At 40.9% G+C, this 24,969-nt stretch overlaps 1 protein-coding gene across 2 annotated transcripts; it reads right to left on the minus strand.

Annotated features, from left to right (window-relative positions):
• Window positions 1–285: 285 nt before the first annotated feature.
• Window positions 286–24,698, minus strand: ZCCHC10 (zinc finger CCHC-type containing 10). 2 transcript variants are annotated; one of them, XM_045892578.3, is made up of 4 exons: window positions 24,545–24,698; window positions 6,121–6,285; window positions 2,765–2,806; window positions 286–2,129 (listed from the first exon to the last, which is right to left on the minus strand). In XM_045892578.3, the coding sequence occupies exons 1-4, from the start codon at window positions 24,583–24,585 to the stop codon at window positions 1,862–1,864; spliced, it is 516 nt and encodes a 171-aa protein (XP_045748534.1). In that variant the 5' UTR covers window positions 24,586–24,698; the 3' UTR covers window positions 286–1,861. The 2 variants fall into 2 exon arrangements, with proteins under 2 accessions (XP_045748534.1, XP_045748526.3); XM_045892570.3 differs by lacking the exon at window positions 24,545–24,698 and adding an exon at window positions 11,721–11,870.
• Window positions 24,699–24,969: the final 271 nt, after the last annotated feature.

Here is a 24,969-nt window from a genome sequence, read left to right on the forward strand (position 1 = left end):
GTAAGAGAATAGTAAAAATAATTAGAATTTGCGTAAATGTCCTTACCCTCAAAAGGAGTAAGAGCTCGTATTAAAACAGCAAAGAGATAATAGATGCTTAAGCTTGTGAGCACAAATGATGAGTTTTATTTAATTGCAAGTGTTGCAACCTATGTACACGTTTCTCTTCCAGGTTTTTTAACTGCTAAAAAAACCCTTACGGAGATGACCAACGTTGTAAAATATGTCCTAAATATTTATTAAATCTACCTGTCAATTGATATGTTCTGTATGGAGCCTCTGAAATGATGTTTTGAGAGTTTATTTACAATCACTGAAAGCGGATGGTTCTATAAAACATACAAGGAATTACAGGCTCCTCAAACTTACAATATTTATTACGTATATTTCAACAGTTAAATAGAAGCCCATTTTTTCAAAAGCAATTTTCTACTACTTTCTCATAAAAATATAAAAAAAGACAACATTCATAGTTTTAAAAACCCATTACTTAGCCCAAATCAAGATTTTTCTACAAATGATACCTCTTTCCAAAAAGCTTAAAAGACATCACAGAATGATGTCATGCGAAACTAAAGAATTTCACTACAGCAGAGAATTTTACTTTTAAGAAACATTGTGCAGTATTTCTCTTTAATCTTTCATGCTACATTTCAACTGTGTATATGCTATGTAAACACACCAGATTAATCCAAGTCATTTATATTTACGCAGTAGAGTGTCATATATGACCAGCTGCCATATAAACCATCATACCACAATTGCAAAAATGATAAAAGGCAATCTTTATGAAAGCTTAGAAAAGCTTAATAAAAGGCAACGAACATCGCCCTAATTTTCTGTTAAAATTACCTCTCTTCCTTTCTTTTCCTCTCCTACCTTTTATAGTGTAATAACACACAAAGATATTTATATCACTTTTACCTTAAGTTAGGCTTTTAAATGACTCTTTTCTGATACATAGCATTTATCAAAAGGCACCAAGATTAGACTCCTAAGTAGTTTCAGAATTTTTGTTCCTTTTTAGGTTCCTCCAGACTGATTTTCCTCAGAAAAGAGTAACTTTACAGGACACCTGGGTGCCTTATTCAGTTAAGCATTGGACTCTTGATCTCAGCGCAGGTCTTGATCTCAGGGTTGTGAGTTCAAGCCCCGCAGTGGGCTCCACGCCAGGTGTGGAGCCTACTTGAAAAAAAAAAAGAGTAACTCTAAGAACCAGAAGAAAATGAATGATATAACACAATAACTTGACATTTGTACCATCCAAAACGTATAAAGATATTAATAGGTTTCTTGAGCTTTTCATTTAGGACAAGAAGTCAGAATAACTTTCTGAACATAAGCATAAAAATAGGGCAGAGTTATTAAGAGGAACGCTCCTAATTTTGTAGTAACAATGTATTAAATCTTATATAATAACACATAGCCAAAAGCATTAGAAATTCACTGCCAGATATTCTGATGCATTATCCTGAAAACATGTCTGATACATACATAGCACTAACAAATAACAAAGTATGGCATTTATTTCACAAGGAGAAAAGATAAGTTTCATCCCCAAAACAGATTTACTGGATTCAGCTTTAAGTTTTAGAGATATATATTAAAGATAAAAAAGAAAAACAAGATTTACCCTTAAAATAAAAAAAGTCTTTCATATATATACACACACACACATATATATTTTTTATATAATCCATTATTAATACTCTTTATGCTCTAATGATGTAAAACACTTAGAAACTTTTGAACTCCAGAAATTTTGACCGATTAATCTATTTGGCCTTAACATACTCTAAGTTCCCTTGCGAGAATCACATTAATGTTTGCAGTCCAGCAGTCCAATGGCGATGGGGCAATTCTATTTCTTTTTCTTCTTCTTTGGTGGCTCGTCCTCAGAGCTGCTCTCCGTGCTGGTGCTGCTGCTGCTGGAAGAACTGGAATCGGAGTCTGAATCAGAGGACGAGGAGGAGCTTGTGGATGAGGATGAAGATGATGAACTGGAGGAGCTTTCGTCGGTGTCACTGTCCTCGGAGGAGGATGAGGTAGACGTGTCTTCACTGTCGGATGAGGAATCACTGGCTGAACTGTCACTGCTGTTGCTACTGGAACTGGTTACACTCTTAGACCTATTAGACAACGAGTAGTTAGTTATATGCACGGGAAGCTGACATGGAACAGAATGGTTAAAAGCAACTGCATGGGCGAACGACATGCACACGGTGAAGCTTTGCTTGCGGGGGACTGCGTAACTGAAGAAATCCCGCGGCAACCACAACGTCTTCTACTTTAGCAATTTAACTCTCTTGGATGCAGTTAAGCATTCCTACTCTATTATGCTCCAGAATGAATAATGGTAGAATAAAGTTGCAGTGTAACAACTGGGTTTACTTAAATCTCAGGTAGCATGGTAAATGTTTCATAATCTTTACTTTGAACCGGATAGAGCTGGTCAACAATTTTTTTTTTTACCAGTCTAATAATATTTCCTATTCTAATATAATAAGAGAGATTTTTAAGAGAAATTATTTACTATTTCCAGGTATAAAGCCTCTGGAAAGTCGGAGAAAAAGGAGAAATGAAGGTAGTATGTTCCACTCAGGTAATGAGAGGAACATATCAGGAAATAAGGATGATACTTAATCATGAATTACAAACGAGAGACTTCAGATCCAAACTTTATCACTATTGTTTTAAATCACTCTTCCTATCCCTCCCACTAGTATTATTTATTATCCATATAAAACTCTAAAGCCACACATACCTTTTTTTCTTGGTCTTCCTTTCTGTATTAGTTTCTCCAATGCTGATAAACATGAGGGGGAAAAAAGGTCCTGTTAATAGAGTGATTATACACAGCTCAGACCAACCCTTTAGTTAGCCCCCAGAGTGTCTTACATTGGAGAAACATTTTGTCTTTCGTGACATGTACAGAGCCCAGTATTTCTTGTTATAACCTGCCCCTCCCTCCCCCTCCCTCCCCCTCTCCCCCACTCCCTCTCTAAAAAAACCTTCTGAATTGAGTCACCATTACCAATATTACTATACAATTGATTAAAACAATATACAGGGGCACCTGGGTAGCTTAGTCGGTTAAGCGTCTGCCTTCGGCTCAGGTCATGATCCCAGCGTCCTGGGATGGAGCCCCACATCGGGCTCGCTGCTCAGCGGGAAGCCTGCTTCTCCCTCTGCCACTCCCCCTGCTTGTGTGCTTTCACCCTCTCCCCACCCTCTCTAACAAATAAATAAAATCTTTAAAGTAAAACAATATAGAAATACAGTACAAATTTTAATAATTATTACACATCAAAGTAAATTTATTGGAAATGCATCTCTTAATGACACTGATTGTTTTTCTAGTTTATGTATCCCTGGATCTTACTGCTAGGTTGTGACAAGGTTCAGCATTAATTCAATTCCTGTATTTAATTTTTATAGATTTAACCTAAGAAGCCTTCCTAACCTAAATAGGTAGATCGGAACAGAGTTTTGTTGTAGCAACGTCACTGTTTGAATACCTCCAATGATGTGGTCCACAAGTCACAAAGGTGTATCATTAAAATATACTTTTATTTATTTTTATTTTTAATTATTATTATTATTATTTTGGGGGGCAGAGGGAGAGGAAGAGAGAGAATCTTAAGCAGGCTCTACACTCAGTATGGAGCCCAATGCAGGGTTCAGTATCATGACTCTGAAATCATGACCTGAGCTGAAATCAAGAGCCAGATGCTTAGCTGACTGAGCCACCCATTTGCCCCTAAAAAATACTTTTAAATTGGTAGCCCACTTAGGTCCTTCCTCAATTTTGCTGGGAAAAAAAAAAGTCCAAAAGAATTTGCTTCCAATAATTAGAGCTATCCACTTTCTTAGTACAAACGCCAGTATTTTGAAAAATGTCTAGGCTTCTACACATGAGGAAAGGGGAAGTAGAAAAGGAGAATGAGCAGGCAAGTTCTCATACAAATTTATTTTTTGAAAAATTATATATATGAACACTGATGACTTAGAATTTGATTACCTATCTATTCCTGCATAACCTCTGACGAGCCGTCATGTCCACTAATTGGGAGACCATTGTCTTGCAAGTTCCCGTGTTTCAGACACTATTATACAGCTAACGTCCTGCTGAAGATGCTGCTTCTGATCTGTAGCATTGAGTACACCTGGCACCTTCCTCTTGCAGTTTCTCAAACATGCTTACTTACCTAATTCATAGCAATTTTAAAAGCTTTATTCAAGGGATGCCTGGGTGGCTCAGTCAGTTAAGCATCTGCCTTCGGCTCAGGTCATAATCCCGGGGCCTGGGATCAAGTCCCACATCTGGGTCCTTGCTCAGCAGGGAGCCTGCTTCTCCCTCCCCCTGCTTGTGTGTTCTCTCTCTCTCTCCCTTGGACAAATAAATAAAATCTTAAGGGCGCCTGGGTGGCTCAGATGGTTAAGCGTCTGCTTTCGGCTCAGGTCATGATCCCAGGGCCCTGGGATCAAGTCCCGCATCGGGCTCCCTGCTCAGCAGGGAGCCTGCTTCTCCCTCTGCCTCTGCCTGTCTCTCTCCCTGTCTCTCATGAATAAATAAATAAAATCTTTTAAAAAAATAAAAAAATAAAATCTTAAAAAAAAAAAAAAGACTTTATTCAAAAGACACAAAAGAGTAAATAACAAATTTCCAGTTACTCTCCGACCCAGTTCTCCTAGAAAGGAGCCACTATTATGGATCATTTCTGTTTCCAAAAAAATTCCATTATTCCTTTTCTTCTTTTTTATTTTTTAGTTTTTTCTAAAGATTTTATTTATTTATTTGACAGAGACAGACACGGTGAGAGAGGGAACACAAGTGGGGGGAGTAGGAGAGGGAGAAGAAGGCTTCCCGCAGAGCAGGGAGCCCGATGCGGGGCTCGATCCCAGGACCCTGGGATCATGATCTGAGCTAAAGGCAGACGCTTAACCACTGAGCCACCCAGGCGCCCCTGTTTGTGACATTCTTTTTTTTTTTTTTTTTAAGATTTTATTTATTTATTTGACAGAGACAGACACGGTGAGAGAGGGAACACAAGCAGGGGGAGTGGGAGAGGGAGAAGCAGGCTTCCCGCTGAGCAGGGAGCCCGATGCGGGGCTCGATCCTAGGACCCTGGGATCATGACCTGAACCGAAGGCAGACGCTTAACGACTGAGCCACCCAGGCGCCCCCTTTTCTTCTTTTTTAACATAAATGATAGCATATTATATATACTGTTCTGTACCTTGTTTATAGTCCAAGTATCTTGGATACTTATTTCGGGTATCTTTCCATATCAACTCTGAGAAAATAAAGGGAACTGCATCTAAAATGGACTTGGGAAACCCCGAAGGGGGAGCTTCCACACACTGCCACTCATCATCAATTGCAGACCCCTACACAGAGACCAGCACCTTGTTCCTCAATAGGAAGAAGCTTACCTGACTATCCCAGCAGGAGGAAGGAAACTTTTCTTCTTGCCTCACAACAGCAACTGCCCCAGTTGTCCAATGAGCAGCTTGAACCCTCACTCTCCTCCAGTGGACTTTTCTTTAACACAGCCCTTCCCAATTTCCTCTTTCCCTCGATAAAAGCAAGCTCCTGTCCTTTGTTCTCTGGACTTGCCTACGGTTTGCCATAGTTTGCTTGTCCTGGATTGCAAGTCCTCTGCTATTCCCCAATAAACTCATTTTGCTGGTAAAATCACTGGCCATTTTATCTTTACGACTGACAGCTCATATCATCTACCTCGTAGTATTCTGCTGCCATTTCACTGGCAGCTGAGTCAACAAAGCAAAGTGATTAAGAGCATGGACTGGCTGGTTCAACACTTAATCTTTCCACTTACTGGCTGGGTGACACTGACAAGTAACTCAACTTCTCCAGGCTCCAGTTTCTTCACATGTAAAATGGGGAGAATAATACCTACCTTAATGGTACAGAGGTGATGGTTAAATAAGCTAATACTTGTAAAGAGCTTAATACAGTGCCTGGCACATGGGAAGCACTCATTAAACATTAGCTATTATTATAATCGGAATCCGGATAACCACCATGATACCTTTAGTTGCTTAATAAAGTCCATCAATAAAAAATACTCCTTTGGATACCATAGGTCAACATACCTTTGTTGTAATAATAATAATCTGTTTTCTTTTTCTTTTAAAGCTTTCTTTAGTTCTGCTGTTCTTGAAGGCCTGTGTAGGTATTTCCTTTTTCCTGTGCATTCATAAGTCCAATGTCCAAATTCCAAGCATTTCTGACATCTTACATGTTGTTTATTTGCTTCACTACAGAGCAAAAAGAAAAAAAAAAAGAATACAGGCCTCAAAATTTTGACTTGACCTTTTCTACCCTGAAAAGCATAAACAATATGAACATTTTTAAGTCAAAAATAAACATAATTTTACACTTTAAATTGTTTACTATGTTAGATTTAGTCACAGGCAATATAGTAAGTAGTCAAGAGCATGGACCTTGGGAGTTAGACCGAACTGAGTTCAAATCTTCATTCCTTAATTCCATTCCAGTAACGGCAGACTAGGTAACTAAGACCAACTCGTCAGCTCAGAAATAGAAAAAATAGTCAAAACGTTTTTAAGAATCTGCTTGAGGCATCAAAGAACTAACAATAGAGTGAAGAACAACCAAACCAAGATACGGAAGAAAATGGAAATCCAGAGTAGTCAGCTCTGTATTTAAGTCAATTCTTGCCCTGGGAGTGTTTGCCCAACTCAACAGGGTAACCCTCACTTACAACAAGTTAGGGAGACAAAGTATGTATCCAGAGTTAGGTCTCTGAAGAGTTATACCCTAAGAATAAACCAACTGTATATGGAATACAGCCCAGCTTTTAGTCATCTAGGAGACTAAGAAAAATCTCAATCCCTCCATCCCTGAAATTGGATTCAGATGCAGTAAGTAAAGACAAACAGATGAAAGAATTGGAAAGGAAAAAACAAAATGGTCATTCCTCACTGATGACTTATTATGTACATGGCAAATCCAAAATAATCTACAGACAAAAATATTTTGAAATAATTAGAATTCGTAAGTTCAGCAAGATTTTAGATTGGGGAGGGCAAACTCTGTAAATCAGATAGTAAAAGTTTCAGGCTTTGCTGATCAGGAGGCAAAATTGAGGATATTATGTAGGTACTGACATGACAAGAGAGAAAACACAATTCCAGATATTTTATTAACAAAAATATTTCACATAAAAGAGATTTAAAGGATGAAATTCTTTTGTAGAAGATAACATTCCACTCATTTGAGGTTAAAGTTCATGTTTCCTATCATCAAATTAATCATATATATACACATGTAATTAACATCCTTAACTGGCAAGCCCACAAGAACAATCAGAAAGTAGGATTCAGTAGGATTCAGTAGATGACTGTTTGCTGAGCTCTGTATTAGATATAAGGTAAACACATAAAAATCAATAGAATTTCTATATAATGAGAACATTTAAAATGAAATTTTAAAAGGTGATATTTTATAATTTCCTGAAAAATATCAAATACCTAGAAAAACATCAAAGAAAATACATACTAGATTTCTATGCACAATATAAACTACTCAGAGAAATTAAACATCTAAGTATGTAGCCACATTGAAAAATATACCATGTTCATAGACTGGGAAAACCAATAATGTAAAAATGTCCATTCTCCACAAACTGTCTATAGATTCAAAGCAATGTCAATCAAAATCCAAACAAGTTTTTGTTTGTTCTGTTAACAAACTTATTCTAAAATGTATATGGAAATTCAAAAGGCCAAGAATAGCCAAAATGCCCTTGTAAAGGAATGAGTGGGAAAGCCCTGGATTAAAAGACACTGACTTATGGTAAAGCTATAACAATTAAGAATGTGAAATTGGAGCAAAGATACACAAACCAATGAACAGAAAAGAATGTCCAGAAATAGACTAATGTATATATGAACACTTGATTTATGACAACTATGGCACCAGAGAGCAGTGGGAGAAAGGACATATTATTAATGGTGCAGGGACAACTGATTATGCATATGGAAAAAATGAGACTTAAACTCTACTCTTGAGGCACCTGGGTGGCTCGGTTGAGTGTCCGGCTCTTGGTTTCTGCTCAGGTCATGATCTCAGGGTCGAACCCTGCAGTGGGCTCCGCACTCAGTGGAGAGTCGGCTTGAGGATTCTCTCTCCTTCTGCCCCTCCCCCTGCTCGTACTGTCTCTCTCTCAAGTAAATAAATAAATCTTAATTAAAAAAAGAAAACCTCTACTCTCCACCATATGCAAACATCGATTACAGACTGCTCAAGTAATAAATGTTTTAGAAGGTGGTATAAAAAAAGTGACATGATGGGGTGCCTGGCTGAACTCAGTCGGAAGAGCATGATCTTGAGGTTCTGAGTTTCAGCCCCATGTTGGGTGCAGACATCACTTAAAAATAAATAAACTTAAAAAAAAAAGTGACAGGGGCCCCTGGCTGGTTCAGTGGGTGGAGCATGTGACTCTTGATCTAAGAGTTGTGGGTTTGAGCCCGACACTGGGTGTACAGATTGCTTAAAAATAAAATCTTAAAAAAAAAAAAAAAAGTGACATATTTGACTTAAGAATTCTTTTTTTTTTTTTTAGAAACAGATTCTTTTTTTTTTTTTTTAAGATTTTATTTATTTATTTGAGAGAGAGAGAATGAGAGAGAACACATGAGAGGGGGTAGGGTCAGAGGGAGAAGCAGACTCCCCGCCGAGCAGGGAGCCTGATGTGGGACTCGATGCAGGGACTCCAGGATCATGACCTGAGCTGAAGGCAGTCGCTTAACCAACTGAGCCACCCAGGCGCCCGACTTAAGAATTCTTAAACAAAATACTAATAATCATAAAGAAAAAGACTGATAAGTTAAACTATGCTAAAATTAAGAATTTCTTTTTATCAAGGCACCTGGGTAGTTCAGTTGGTTAAGTATCTGGCTCTTGATTTCAGCTCAGGTTATGATCTTAGGGTTTTGAGATTGAGCCCCGTGTCAGGCTCTGCACTTGGCATGGAGCCTGCTTAGCATTCTCTCTCTCGGGCGCCTGGGTGGCTCAGTTGGTTGGGCGGCTGCCTTTGGCTCAGGTCATGATCCTGGAGTCCTGGGATCGAGTCCCGCATCGGGCTCCCTGCTCGGCGGGGAGTCTGCTTCTCCCTCTGACCCTCTTCCCTCTCATGCTCTCTGTCTCAAATAAATAAATAAAATCTTAAAAAAAAAAAAGAAAATATTAAAAAAAAAGGATTCTCTCTCTCTCTCTCAGAAAGAAAGAAAGAAAGAGAAAGAATTGCTCTTCATCAAAATACACTATGAAGAGAGTAAGAAGGGAAGCCAAGAGGTTGGAGAAGATATTACAAATCAATAAGAAAATGATGGATCATAAAAAAATAAGACAAAATGGAAAATGGAAAGACTGGACAAAAATGGGCCTGGGAAACACAAGTTAACACTAAATATATAAAAAGGTTTTTTACTAATCAAAGAAAAGCATATTAAAACCCCTGAAGAGGGGCATTTGGGTGGCTTAGTCAGCTAAGCATCCAACTCTTGGTTTTGGCTCAGATCGTGATCTCAGAGTCGTGAGATCAAGCCCTGAGTCAGTCTGTGAGCTCACTGCGTAGTTTGCTTGAGAATCTCTCTCCCTCTCCCTCTGCCCCTCCCACTCTTGCATGAGTGCTCTCTCTCTCTCTCAAATAAATAAATTTAAAACAAAACAAAACAAAAAACTCTGAAGGTACTACCTATCACATACCAGAAAGACTGAAATTAAAAACTGGCAATAGCAAATGTTAGCAAGAATACAAAGCAAGAGAACACACATCCATTGTGGGGATGAACTCAAACTGGTACAACCATTTTGAAAAATATTTACTATAGTTGAAGAGATGCACACTCTATGATTCAGCAATTCCACTTGTAGGTATTTATACAATAGAAATCAATGCAGTGCCATCTGGGTGGCTTAATTGGTTAAGTGTTTGACTCTTGATTTTAGCTCAGGTCATGATCTCAGGGGTGTGAGATGGAGCCTCCTGGGTGAGCTCTGAACTGGGCGAACTGGGCGTGGAGCCTAAGATTAGCTCTCTCCCTCTCCCCAACTGCCCCCCCATCATGTGTGCATTCTCAAAAAATAAAAAATAAAAAACAGAATCAATGCACAGCTATACCAGATAACATGTGTAAGAATATTGTTCTCCTTTATGTAGCTCTTAAAATTTTTGAAATAATCGTTAACCTTATAGAAAATTTTTAAGTAAAGTTCAAAGAACTACTTTTCCTGAACCGTTTATAAGTTGCCAACCTGATGACTCATCAACTCACGATATTTTGTTGTATATTTTCTATAAATTAGGATATTTTCGGGGCGCTTGGGTGGCTCAGCCGTTAAGTGTCTGCCTTCGGCTCAGGTCACGATCCTTGGGTCCTGGGATCGAGCCCCGCACTGGGCTCCCTGCTCGGCAGGAGGCCTGCTTCTCTCTCTCCCACTCCCCCTGCTTGTGTTCCCTCTCTCGCTGTGTCTCTCTCTGTCAAATAAATAAAATCTTAAAAAAAAAAAATTAGGATATTTTCCTACATAACAATGTAACCATCAAAATCAAGAAATTAATACAGATATATTCCTACTATTTAATCTTCAGACCCCATTTATTTCATCAAATGTCCCAATCATGTTTTGTTTTTTTTTTTAAAGATTTTTTATTTATTTGACAGAGAGAGACACAGCGAGAGAGGGAACACAAGCAGGGGGAGTGGGAGAGGGAGAAGCAGGCTTCCCGCGGAGCAGGGAGCCCGATGCGGGGCTCGATCCCAGGACCCCGGGATCATGCCCTGAGCCGAAGGCAGACGCGTAACGACTGAGCCACCCAGGCGCCCCCCAATAATGTTCTTTATAGCAAAATCTAGTTCAGCATTCTGTTGCATTTGTCATGTTTCTTTAGTTTCCTTTTGTCTAATGAGTTCCTTAGTCGTGTGTTGTTTTTTATGACCTTGGCAATTTTGAAGGTTACAGGCCAGTTATTTTGTAGAACGTGCTTCAATTTGAGTTGCTTTCAAGCTCACTCAGGGGGCTCTCAGTAGGAAGCTTCAGTTCCCTTTCTCTTGACCTCTCCACAGGGCTGCTCACAACATGGCTTTCCCCAGAGGGAGTGACCAAGACAACTTAAGAAAGAAATCACAATCTTTTATAACCTAATCTTGGAAATAACATACCACCCCTTTTGCCGTATTCTATTGCTCACACAGACCAACGCTAGTATAATGTGGGAGGAGACTACACAAGAGTGTGAATTCCAGGAGGCAAGGATAATTGGGGGTCATCTTGGAGGTCAGCTACCATATCTGATATCTCTACATGATTAGATACAGGCCATGTATCTTTGGCAGGAATGTAATAGAAATGTGCTGTCCTTCTCACTGTATTCCTACCAGGTGATACAAGACTGCAATTCGTCTTATTACTGCTGATATGCACTTTGATCCCTTGATTAAGGAGGGTCTACCAGAGTTTGCATTGTAAAGTTACTTTTTGTCCTTTTGTAATTGTGGTGGTTTTAAATTAATGTTCATATTAATTCTTTGACACTCTTCTCTTCAAGAGGTGGAGCCCTAATTCCCTTCACCTTGAGTGTGGCTTAGACTTAGTGTCTTGCTTCTTCTAACAGAATAAAGCAGAGTAATGGAGTGTGACTTCGAAGATTAAGTCATGGAGCTACCATGTCATGCAGACACTTAAGCAGCCTCTAGGGAGGCCCATGTGGTGAGAAACTGAGGCCTCCTGCCAACAGTCCTCTGAAAGAGCCATCCTGGAGAAAGATCTTCCAGTCCTGGTGAAGCCTTCAGATGACTGCAGCCCCTGGCAACATCCTGACCAGAACAAATAAGGGAGAACATGAGTTAGGACCCTCAGCTAAGTCACTCCTGAATTCCCGACCCACAGAAACTGAGATAATGTTGATTGTTAGAAGCCGCTAAGTTCTGGGGTGATTTGTTAAACAACTCTAGGTGAAAACTAATATAACAATTAATAACTATTTTGTGGGTCGGTATTTGATATTATATAAATATCCTGCCCATTAAATTTTTAGTTCATTTATTCATCTATCAGTACGAACTCATATTTTTCTATTTTAGTCAGTGAATTTTATTCAGTGAGCTATAATTCATTACCATGATTTATTCTGTTACTCAATTGTCTTAGATGTGGTCAGTGGAAAGGAATCCTTTTAAGCTGGATTCTGTGTTCCTCTGACATGGCTCCATTTTGTGGGCACTTCCTTGCTTTCTGGTACAACAAAAAATTTAAGGCTCATCTACTTTCCCTGTCCCAGCCAGAAATCAGACTGATGGAGCCCTGATGATATTTAGAGTCACATTTCTCTTTCCACTTAGGTTCTGACACCTCATATCAAATTACACGCCACCTCCCCTATGTAGATGTTCTCTCCATTAGGGTGACAACTTATACTAAATTGCTCCTGTGTGGACACCTTCCTCACCTTGCTTGGGATCTCACACCCTACACTAGGCCTTCCCTCCAATGGATGCCCTCCACAGCCTGCTGACACTGTGGATCACTTCACACACCTATGTGGATGCCTTCTTACCCCACTTCAGCCCCAATACTCCAATGCCAAGTCAACCCTCTGCTTGAGAGCCTACCCTGTTCTACACTACTTAATGGCTTTAGGCGTGACTTATTCAAGAAGGGAAGAGGAAAAACTATAAGGATATTTGTAACAGCATGATCTGTAATATCCTCAAAACCGGAAATAGGGTATAATGGATAATTTGTGGTACAGAATACAGTGAAATACTTCATAGTATTAAAAATAAACAAACTTGGGGTGCCTGGGTGGCTCAGGCGGTTAAGCGTCTGCCTTCAGCTCAGGTCCTGATCCTGGGGTCCTGGGATCAAGCCCCGTGTCGGGCTCCCTGCTCAGTGGAGAGCCTGCTTCTCCCTCTCCCTCTGCCTGCCACTCTGCTCTCTATCTCTCTGTCAAATAAATAAATAAAATCTTTAAAAAAAAATAAAAATGAACAAACTTTACAGTTTAACTTACATAGATCTTACATCTAAGAAGTCAGATTATTCAAAAGAATCCAAATTGTCTGATTCTGTATAAAGTTCAAAGACAGGCAAAATTAAACTCCAGCGCATAGTAAGATGGTAAAAGCACAAAGAAGCAAGGGAACAATTACCATTAAATGTTGGGTCACTGGTTACCTTTGGGAAGGAGGGAGGAGGTCATGATTGGGAAGGGCCTTAAGGGCTTCTGGTATTTTGGCCATTTTATTGCTTGACTTGGGTGGAAGTCACATGGAATGTTCCTTTTATAAGAATTTGTTAAGTGGCATAGTTATGTTGTTTGAACTTTTTTGTACGTGTGATATATTTCACAACAAAGGTTTTAAGAAATCTTCTCTTTCACTACATAGCAATAAGGCTCTTTAGCAAAATTATTTTGGAACCTTAGTTTCTCTTCTAAAAGATGTAGTAAATACCTACTTTACTAGGTTATTGTGAGAATTAGATGAGACCATAACCACAGCTTATACTTACTGTATGCCAGGAATTTAGCTAAATATTAGTTATGCATAATCACATCCAATCCCCATAACAACCCAGTGAGTTTGAAAGCACTATCCCCATTCTACAGACTGGGATGTGTATATATTATTGTCAATCTACATACTAGGCTAATCAATAGTCTGGAATAATGATACATGGCACTTTAAATTTTCTCATAACATGGTTGCACAATGAGATGCTGGGTTCTTAATTCTGATCTATAGCAGTCATCTTTTTTATCCCTGGTGAACACATAATTGGTATCCAGTAAATGTCTGTAAAATGAATGACTGCTGAAATAGGCAAGTGAGTGTTTAAGAGAACATACATTGCTTATAGTGGGATTTTCATTAGTTAATTCCTGCATTGTGGGACAGGTTCTGTAATCTTTTTTTTTTTTTTAAAGATTTTATTTATTTATTTGAGAGAGAATGAGATAGAGAGAGAGCATGAGAGGGGGGAGGGTCAGAGGGAGAAGCAAACTCCCTGCTAAGCAGGGAGCCCGATGCGGGACTTGATCCCGGGACTCCAGGATCATGACCTGAGCCGAAGGCAGTTGCTTAACCAACTGAGCCACCCAGGCGCCCCCAGGTTCTGTAATCTTGACAATAATTTAGTTTTAGCATCTGTCCAAAATTTAAACTAATCCTAATTTGAAGAATGAATGTTACAAATAAAGAACTAAGACTATGTTGGTAGATATAGTATTAAAAGATAATAAAGAAGACTCAGTTATTTGCTTAGTAATAGTTCTTAAATTTCAGCAAGCAACTGCCAGAGCCATGATTATAATTTCAGGCCTTATCTGAATATGTAATGTCATAGCAAATTTTTTTTTTTAAGATTTTATTTTGACAGGGAGACAGCGAGAGAGGGAACACAAGCAGGGGGAGTGGGAGAGGGAGAAGCAGGCTTCCCACCGAGCAGGGAGCCCGATGCGGGGCTCGATCCCAGGACTCTGGGATCATGACCTGATTGGAAGGCAGACACTTAACAACTCAGCCACCCAGGCGCCCCTGTCATAGCAAATTTTTATTTATTTTTTATTTTTATTTTATTTATTTATTTGAGACAGAGAGAGAGAGCACAAGCAGGGGGAGCAGCAGAGCAGAAGGAAAAGCAGACTCCCTGCTGAGCAGGGAGCCCGATGTGGGACTCGATCCCAGAACCCCTGGATCACGACCCGAGCTGAAGGCAGACACCCAACTGACTGAGCCACCCAGGCGCCCCCCATAGCAAATTTTTAAGGGCATCAATAATAAAACATTCTATGGCCTTAATATTAGCTTTTGAGGCAAAAAGAACCATTTAACATATACACAATTGTACAATGCACCCCAGAAATAATAAATTCAGAAAAAAGATAACTTGTAAAAGTGTAAAATCATGACTCTCATACAAATACATATAAAACAAACACATGTCGGGGTGCCTGGTGGCTCAGTTGTTAAGCGTCTGCCTTCGGCTCAGGTCACAATTCCAGGGTCCTGGGATCAAGCCCCACATCGGGCTCCCTGCTCGGCAGGAAGCCTGCTTCTCCCTCTCCCCCTGCTTGTGTTCCCTCTCTCGCTGTGTCTCTCTCTGTCAAATAAATAAATAAAATCTTTAAAAAACAAACACATGTCAAAGGTTTTCTCTAATCATTAATTAATAAAGGAACCAGTAAGATGGTGTAACGGGTTCAAAAGACAATTCAAAAAACACACATACATATGCAATCAGGAATGCTGAAATGAATTTACAGGTAGTTAAAAACTAGTTTTGTTTTGTTTTGTTTTTTAAAGATTTTATTTATTTATTTGACAGAGACAGAGACAGCGAGAGCGGGAACACAAGCAGGGGGAGTGGGAGAGGGAGAAGCAGGCTTCCTGCTGAGCCAGGAGCCCGATGTGGGACTCGATCCCAGGACCCTGGGATCATGACCTGAGCCGAAGGCAGTCGCTTAACCAACTGAGCCACCCAGGTGCCCCAGTTAAAAACTAGTTAATAGCCACATTGCAAGAATCAACTGTACCTCGTTTTTATGGGTAAGAATCTTTTCTACCAGTTTCCTATACCTTACAGAGTTATAAAATAGCTCAAAGACAATGATGCATAGGCCCTCATAGAGTTACATAGCCAGGAAGAGTGGATTAGATAAGATACCTAGTGATATTTATTTTGAAATCCATTTCAAAGCCTTTCACAATATTTCCTAACAATGAAACTATGACTGGTAGTGTGGGAAGCTTCTCAGAATCAAGGAAATGAAATCTTCTCCAACTCATAGGTTGTTTTTCCAATATTAAGAAACTTAATTTTTTTTAAATCAATTTTATTTTTTTTAGAGAGAGAGACAGAGCGAGCATGAGAGCAAGTGGGGGAGGGGTAGAAGGAGAGAATCTTCAAGCAGACTCCCCACTTAGTGTGGAGCCCAATGCGGGGATTGATCCCACAACACCATGAGATCATGACCTGAGCTGAAAGCAAGAGTTGGAGGCTCAACCGGCTGAGCCACCCAGGTGGCCCAATATTAAGAAACTTACAACTTAAGATCCCATCTATTAAAAATATTATCCACCAGCTCTGTGGAGTTTTCTGTTGCTATAAATAGAATATTCACAAATATCTAAAGCCCATCTATGATTGACATTTTTTTTTTTAATTTATTTATTTGACAGAGAGAGACACAGCGAGAGAGGGAACACAAGCAGGGGGGAGTGGGAGAGGGAGAAGCCCCACTGAGCAGGGAGCCCAATGTGGGGCTCAGGCAGACGCTTAACGACTAAGCCACCCAGGCGCCCTTGATTGACATGTTCTAACCATTAATTAATCACCCCTAAAAACAGTGATCTTCCACAGAGAGTGCTGAATGAGGCCGACTTATAATTTCAAAATAAACAAGATTAGCATTTCTTTCTAACCATGTGGATACCCTATTCACAATATTCCATTTCTATATCCTAAGCTGAGGTCTAAAGAAGTATTCTAATGGTACAGGCTTTTTATGTGACATGACCTTTGATACCTAAGGTAGTAGGACATGCCTGCTATACTGACGACCTATTGTTGGCAGAGGTATAGAATGGGCACTTTGCATATGTTCTTTTTTTTTTTTAAGATTTATTTATTCATTGACAGAGAGAGACAGCGAGAGAGGGAACACAAGCAGGGGGAGTGGGAGAGGGAGAAGCAGGCTTCCCACGGAGCAGTGAGCCCGATGGGGGGCTCGATCCCAGGACCCTGAGATCATGACCTGAACTGAAGGCAGATGCTTAATGACTGAGCCACCCAGGCACCCCACTTTGCATATGGTTCTTAACTGCTGGTAAGAATATAAGTTGCACCAACTTTCTGAAGGGCCATTTGGTAACTACAAGAAAAATCTTAAAAATGTACATACCAAAAAAACCCCAAACAAGACAGTATAAATGATGATTATCTACGTGGAAAATCCCTAGGAATCTACAACAGAGCTACTAGAACTAATAAATTAGTAAAGTCCTAGGATACAAGAACAATATACAAAAGTCAATTGTATTTCTACAAACTAGCAACTAACAGTTAAAAGAATTGAAATAAAAAATACTTAGATATAAATCTGATGAAAGTTGTTCAACACCTCTACACTGAATTATAAAACATCAGTGAGATAAGTTAAAAACCTTAAAAAAATGAATACATTTTTAAACACACATTCATGGGTCAGAAAACTCAAGACTGTTCAAGTATCCACTCTTCAAAAGCTGATTTATACATTCAGTGCAATCTCAATTGAAATCTCAGCAGTTTCTTTTGTGGAAATTGATAACCTGATTCTAAAATGCACACAAAAACACAAATAATCTAAAATAGTTGCAACAACTGTGAAAAAGAACAACATTAGAGGACTGGGCGCCTGGGTGGCTCAGTTGGTTAAGCGACTGGTTAAGGATCCTGGAGTCCCGGGATCGAGTCCCATATCGGGCTCCTTGCTCAGCAGGGGGTCTGCTTCTCCCTCTGACCCTCCCCCCTCTCATGTGCTCTCTCTCTCTCAAATAAATAAATAAAATCTTAAAAAAAAAAAAAAGAACAACATTAGAGGACTAACATTACCTGATTTCAAGACTTATTATAAAGCTACAGTTATCATGACAGTATGGAGTTTACATAAACAAACAGATCAATGAAAAGAATAGAATCCACACACATACATGAGCAGCTGTTTTGTGACAAAGGTGCAAAAGAAATTCAGTAGAGAAAAATGTCTTTTCAACTACTGGTACTGGAACAATTAGATTGCGATGTGCAAAAAGACAAACTTTGAAAAAGTTTGCCACTTTCCAATAAGATTTCTGAAAAAATTACTATATGGTCAAGCAATCCACTCTTAGGTTATGTACCTAAGAAAAAGGGTAAACTCAGGGCACCTGTGTGGCTCAGTCTGTTAAGCATCTGCCTTTGGCTCAGGTCATGATCCTGGGGTCCTGGGATTGAGTCCCACACTGGGGTCCCTGCTCAGTGGGGAGCCTGTTTCTCCCTCTCCCTTGGCCCCTTCCCTCTGCTCGTGCTCTCGCTTACGCTCTCTCTCTCTTGCAAAAATAAAGTAATTAAAAAGAAAAGAAAAAGGAAAACCTAAGTTTACACAAAAGACTACAGAGGGCCCTTGGGTGGCTCAGCCTGACTCTTTTTTTTTTTTTTTAAGATTTTATTTATTTATTTGACAGAGACAGCGAGAGAGAGAACACAAGCAGGGGGAGTGGGAGAGGGAGAAGCAGGCGTCCCGCCTAGCAGAGAGCCCGACGCGGGGCTCGATCCCAGGAACCTGGGATCATGACCTGAGGCGAAGGCAGATGCGTAGTAACTAAGCCACCCAGGCGCCCCTGAGCCTGACTCTTGATTTCGGCTCAGGTCATGATCTCAGGGTTGTGAGATTAAGCCTGCGTAAGGCTCAAGGTGGGCATGGAGTCTGCTTAAGATTCTTTTTCCCTCTCCCTCTGCCCTCCCCCCACGCTCCGGCATGAGCTCTCTCTCTCAAGACAAACAAACAAAAAACCCAAAACTATATGTAAACATTTATAGCACTTTATGGGCGCCTGGGTGGCTCAGTTGGTTGGGCGACTGCCTTCGGCTCAGGTCATGATCCTGGAGTCCCGGGATCAAGTCCCGCATTGGGCTCCTGCTCAGCAGGGAGTCTGCTTCTCCCTCTGACTCTCCCCCCCTCTCATGTGCTCTCTCTCTGTCATTCTCTCTCAAATAAATAAATAAAATCTTTAAAAAAAACCCAAAACCAAAAACATTTATAGCACTTTTATTAAAAATAATCCCAAACTTGGGGCGCCTGGGTGGCTCAGTCATTAAGCGTCTGCCTTCGGCTCAGGTCATGATCCCAGCATCCTGGGATCAGGCCCCACATCCGGCTTTCTGCTCCGCGGGAAGCCTGCTTCTCCCTCTCCCACTCCCCCTCTGCACCACCCCCACCCCTGCTCGTGCACACATGCTCTGTCTCTCTCTCTCTCAAAAATAAATATGTGCAATGAATTTTGCTAAATGTAAATTAAACATCAGTAAACCTGGTTTTAAAAAAAGTCTATACAGTTAACCCAGAATAATGGATATATGCAAAAATTTAGTTGTATATTTATTATAGGAAGTACAATATGGTTTATAAGAGTAAACCTGATGGAAGCTACACTTACAGTGAGCACAGCATAATGTATAAACTTGTGGAATCACTATGTTGTACAACTGAAACTAATATAACATTGTGTGTCAACTATACTCAAAAAAAAAAAAGAAAGAAAAAGGTAAACTTAACTATCCAACCGCAAAGGAAATGTTATTTCCACTAACGTTATTTTCTAATAACAAAAAGTTATTGTGCTATTGTTTATCCATAAGGAACACTATGAGGCCATTTAAAATATTAAAAATGGCCTGAAAGGTTATACATTAATATGTAAAAATGATTATCTTTGGGATAGGATTATAATATATTTTTTGTTATCTGTATTCTCTAACTTGCCTACAATGAACACAGACTGCATGTGAAGTCATAAAACAAGTTGTAAAAGATATTTTTCAAAGGAACATACAACTAAGGAATATAGGAGAGCGCTAAAGGCCTGTAAAATTAGTATCTAAGCCTAATATAAATAAATACCCTACCAAAATAAGCTGAGGCTTGTGAAAAGTATCAAGAACAACAAAAATTGTTTTATGTTTTAGTTACATTTAAAGTACAAAGAACCAAAAAAAGGGAGAGGCTCGGGCGCCTGGGTGGCTCAGTTGGTTAAGCAACTGCCTTCGGCTCAGGTCACGATCCTGGAGTCCCGGGATCGAGTCCCGCATTGGGCTCCCTGCTCAGCAGGGAGTCTGCTTCTCCCTCTCCCGCTCCCCCTTCTTGTGCTCTTTCTCTCTCTCACTCTCTCTCTCAAATAAATAAATAAAATCTTAAAAAAAAAAAAAGGGAGAGGCTCATTATTTGGGGTGCTGGGCGAATACATCACCAATGTTAAGTTATAGGCTGAGAGTACAAGCAGGATTATTTTTATTTTGCTTCAGTCTTCACTCAAACACAATGATATGCAGAATGAGAAGAGCAGAACTGAACCTCAAGATAGTGAGGGGTGTGTAAGAGTGCTTTTATCCACTCTGAATGTGTTTAAGTCACAATGGCCCAAGTGACTGCTCCCCAACATACCAGAGATTTTCCAGGTGAGTTGACTATACTGCTGCTGGTAATCTGAGAGACCCTGGCAAACAGGAGTGGTGCTGAAAGACTAGAAGTAGGCAAATGCAGTTTTGATTTTCAAAGTGGGGAGATAGGTAGATTCCACAAACTAGACCAGTGAACTTGACATTCATCCTAGGCAAAATTCTGGCTGGATTTATTAAATCCATTCAGAAATAAAAGCCCTGATCACTAAGTATCAAATCATTACACATTAATACTCTTAATGGCTTTTGGGAATTTGTATTTCAATAAGGCATATTGGAAAGTCTCTTACAATATCCTTGTGAACAAAACAGAACAATTAGGTAGATCAGTTGAACATCATGGACAAAAGACTACTGTTTTTTTGGTTTGTTTTTTAAGATTTTATTTATTTATTTGACAGACAAGAGAGAGCACAAGCAGGGAGAGCTGCAGGCAGAGAGAGAGAAGCAGGCCTCCTGCTGAGCAGGGAGCCCAACTCGGGGCTTGATCCTAGGACCCTGGGATCATGACCTGAGTCAAAGGCAGTTGCTTAACTAACTGAGCCACCCAGGTGCCCCACAACAGACTACTGTTTAATGGGTTGAAGTAAATGTATAGAGAGGTATCCAGTGATGGCCTGAGGGCTTGGTCCTCAGTTTGGATTTGTTCACCATTTTATAAATGACTTGGAGGACACAGATGTGCCTATTTATCTAACCTGCAACTGACCCAAAGCTAAGAGGGAGGGCTAATACAAAGGATAACCAAATCAGGACCCAAAATGTCTTGACAAGCTAGAACTCAGTGTCAAATCTAACAAAATGAAATTCAACAAGGGTAAATGTAAGTCTGACTCTTTAAGTCCAGAAAATCAATACCAGTACCAAGACAGGGGAAGTTTGACTTGATGGTAATTCAAGTGGATAACACCTAGGGTTTTTAATTGACTGAAATCACAGTTCAGGTCCAAAGCTAGGAAGTTAGAAGGGATTAGGGTTTAGCTTCATAAATATTATTTTCCTTTCAGTTCAATGTAAACTTTTGACAGATTTGAAAAATGTAACAGGCTACTTCAGAAGGTAAGTATGTCCTTCCTGGAGGTCCTCAAGCCAAAGTTAGATAATTCCCCTGGATGGTGAAGAATCTAGTGGAAGGTTTAGCAGAAGAAATGACCCACACAGTGCCAAGATTCTACAATCTACTTACATATAAGTAGATGTAATTACAATTAACAAATGGAAAATAAGTTCATTTCAATTGATACAAAGTTAACTCCCTGAAAGATCGGCTAAATAGGAAGTTCAAATTTAGGCTCTCTCTCTTTTTTCTCTTTTATTTCCTCTTTCCTCGATTAGTCCAAAGACTCTAAAAAGAATGCCAACAGTACTTTCTCACTTCTCATAACTAACTTAAAAATAGTTTAAAACTTATTAGGGAAGAAATATATATAGTTTTTATAAATAAAACTAAAACTTAGTGATGAACATAAAATGAAAAGTAATAGTTCCTCTTCTGCTTCCCCCGCCCCAAAAGATTCCCCAAACTCTACGAGACTCCCCTAACCTCTAAAAGTCTCCTTCTCCAACTCCCTGAGGACTTACTCTGACCTGCTCCGTTTCCAACCTGGGCCGGTTCACCCCTCCTTAGGCAACCTGGTGGCCCCCCGCTCCCGGGAGGTCACTATATTGATGCCGAACTTAGTGCAGACACCGGATCGGCATAACGCCCTACAGCCCAGAACTCCTGGGCTCAAGCGATCCTCCTGCCTCAGTCTCCCGAGTAGCTGGGACTACAGGCGCGCGCCACCGCGCCCCGCAGGACTTAACTCTGTATACCATGACCACTTTTATTATACACCATTTGTTTTCTTTCTTTTCCTTTTTTTTTTTAAAGATTTTATTTATTTAATTGACAGAGACACAGCGAGAGAGGGAACACAAGCAGGGGGAGTGGGAGAAGGAGAAGCAGGCTTCCTGCCGAGCAGGGAGACCGATGCGGGGCTCGATCCTAAGACCCTGGGATCACGACCTGAGCCGAAGGCAGACGCTTAACGACTGAGCCACCCAGGAGTTTTCTTGCCAACAAGACCAGGAGCTCCTAAAGGAAAGATTTCTTTTACTTCTGTGTAGCTCATGTAGCAAATATAGGCATTCCATAGAAAAACAACGTTTGGGGCTGCCCGGGTGGCTCAATCATTAAGCGTCTGCCTTCCGCTCGGGTCATGATCCCAGGGTCCTGGGATGGAGCCCAGCCATCAGGCTCCCTGCTTTGCAGGAAGCCTGCTTCTCCCTCTCCCACTCCCCCTGCTTGTGTATCCTCTCTTGCTGTATCTCTGTCAAATAAATAAATAAAATCTTAAAAAAAAAAAACAACCCACAACATTTGTTGAACTTTCTGATACTTCTGAGATGAGAAATAGCAATATTCTTTAGATTGCTGAAAGTCTTTCACTTCATATTTAAGTGGACATTGCTTGGTTTTGCCATCCTAGCATTTATTATCTATCTAACCTACCTACCTAGCTCATCATCGGTTTATAGAGATCCATCCAATTGTGCTAGTAAAAGAACGCAATCTGCCAATCAGAGCATCAGAGTCCCATAGACATGATTCAATCTACACATATGAGATGCCATCAAGTTGAAGGTGAGAGGATATAAAGGACCAAAAAATAGTACAAACATCTTGGGACCAGTGGAATGAACCTAACCTATCCAAGTGTGGAACTAACACCCAAAAGAGCAAACCTGAGAGTTAGAGACTCTGGTGACATAATTTAGCACACCTATTATGTATTATATTCACTCCATTCTTGACTTCAGAATTGTCTCACTTTCAAGCCTCTCCTCCACCAGGCATACTACCCTGACTCCCTAGGTCTTTAACCTGACGCTCAAGGAACTTTTTCATCAGGTGTGAGAGGTAGAATCCGAAGGAAAGAAGAGAAGGAAAGACAACAAAAAAGAATAAAAAACAGAAATGTAAAAAGAAACATACATATATATATATGCAAGCAGACTATGAGTGATGTATTATGGACTTGCAAATGGGAACAGCATCAAATGCTAAAAGAATGGGAAAATGGAGGTTTTCGGGTGTGCAGGTTGGTAGAAGAAAAAAACGCTTTACAGGAAAGGGGCATGTAGGATGCTATCTGCATCCATGGCAAACCTCTTGTGCCACTCTCTTGGTCACTAGCCACAATAGCCAACTTTCAGTTCTTAAAAACTAAAGTTCTTGGGAAGCCTAGGTGGCTCAGTCAGTTGTGCGGAGGACTCCCGATTTCGGCTGAGGTCATGATCTCAGGGTTGGGGATCAAGCCCCATACGTGCTCCAAACTGGCTGTGTAGCCTGTTTAAGATTCTCTCTCCCCTCCCCCCCTTAAAAAAAAAACCCCAAAAAACTAAAGTTCTTTCCTGTCTGAAAGCAATTATGTCACTGTCTGATGCTCTTTCCCCAAATCCTCTCACCACTGGCTCTTTTCTCACACTTTCAATCTCTGTTCAAATGCCACCACTTCAGAGATGTCTTTCCAGTCCAACCAATCTAACCTGGGCCTTTCTTGCCATCACCTCTTATTTCCTTCAAAGCTCTTAACACCAACTCTATTCACTTAAAATGTTTAGCTTATCGACTCTTTACCGATGGAATGTAAGTTTCCTGAAAGCAGGAATTCTTGTCTTGAACACCTCTTTTTCTTTATACCCAAATTCTGGCAGAGAGCCACAGATAATGAATAAGTTATTATTTATGGAAGAGAATGAATGGCAGAGAGAAAATAACTTGGGAGGAAAATCGGCGTTGTAGTCAGGCTGTTCCTAGGGAAGGCGATAGGAAGGGGGCAGGAAAAGCCAGCTGGGCTGCAGACCGCATAGGGAGCTGAAGGTGTACGTCGGTGAGAGTGGAAGGCGTCGGATCAGGGCTTCAGGCTTCCCCCGGCCACCCGAAGGGTGAGCGGCTGGGTGGGCAAAGGGGCATACGCCACTTAGTGCCCAACTCCTGGGCGTCCCCTGTGCGGAAAGCGAACGCTAAGCTCTCTTCAGACCCCCCCACACCCACCCCACAACCTAGGTCCCGCCCCGTGGACCTTACGCAGTCGTCTTCCACGCAATCACTAGCCCGTGGACACCAAACTTATCACCCGGGCGGAGCCCCTGTGGAGCGGCAACAAGTGAGAAACGACCACCCTCCGCCCGTCCGCACAGAAGATCCGACAGCTGCCCCGCACCCCGGCCGGGGCTCACCCGCCGGCTGACGTGCCTCTCCCCGCCCCCAGCCCTCCCCGCGGCCCTACTCGGGCCCTCACTTACGCTTGTCTCCGAGCTATGAGCCGATGCATGGGAGTCGCCATCTTAGCGCGGCTGAGAACTGCCGCGCTGGGTTTTGGGAAACTCCTCGGAAGGGGCGGGGACTTCGAACCCCGCGTCCTCCTGCCTGGGCGGAGCCAGTCCGGCCTGCGGGGCTTCTGGGGTAAATTTTGGGGTAAGCACTGGGTGGGTAGGTGGTAGGTCTGGTTTCCTGTGTAGTTCTGCAGTTGGAGAAAGAGGAGTGAGGCCGGTTGTGTCACATGAACAGGCTTTTGAAGGATGAGTACAGGTATACTGCGTGAAGAGGCATGGAGAAACATTCTCAAATGAGGGAAATATATATGCATATATACATAACTATGAACAAAACTGTGCAGTGTTCAGGAAGTAGTCCGGAAAGCAAAATAGAAAGGAATGAATTGAGCAAG

This window comes from Mirounga angustirostris, unplaced genomic scaffold, assembly GCF_029215605.1.
Source record: "Mirounga angustirostris isolate CCGP_5_RB_7025 unplaced genomic scaffold, mMirAng1.0.hap1 SCAF_7, whole genome shotgun sequence".
Classification (NCBI taxonomy): Eukaryota; Metazoa; Chordata; class Mammalia; order Carnivora; family Phocidae; genus Mirounga; species Mirounga angustirostris.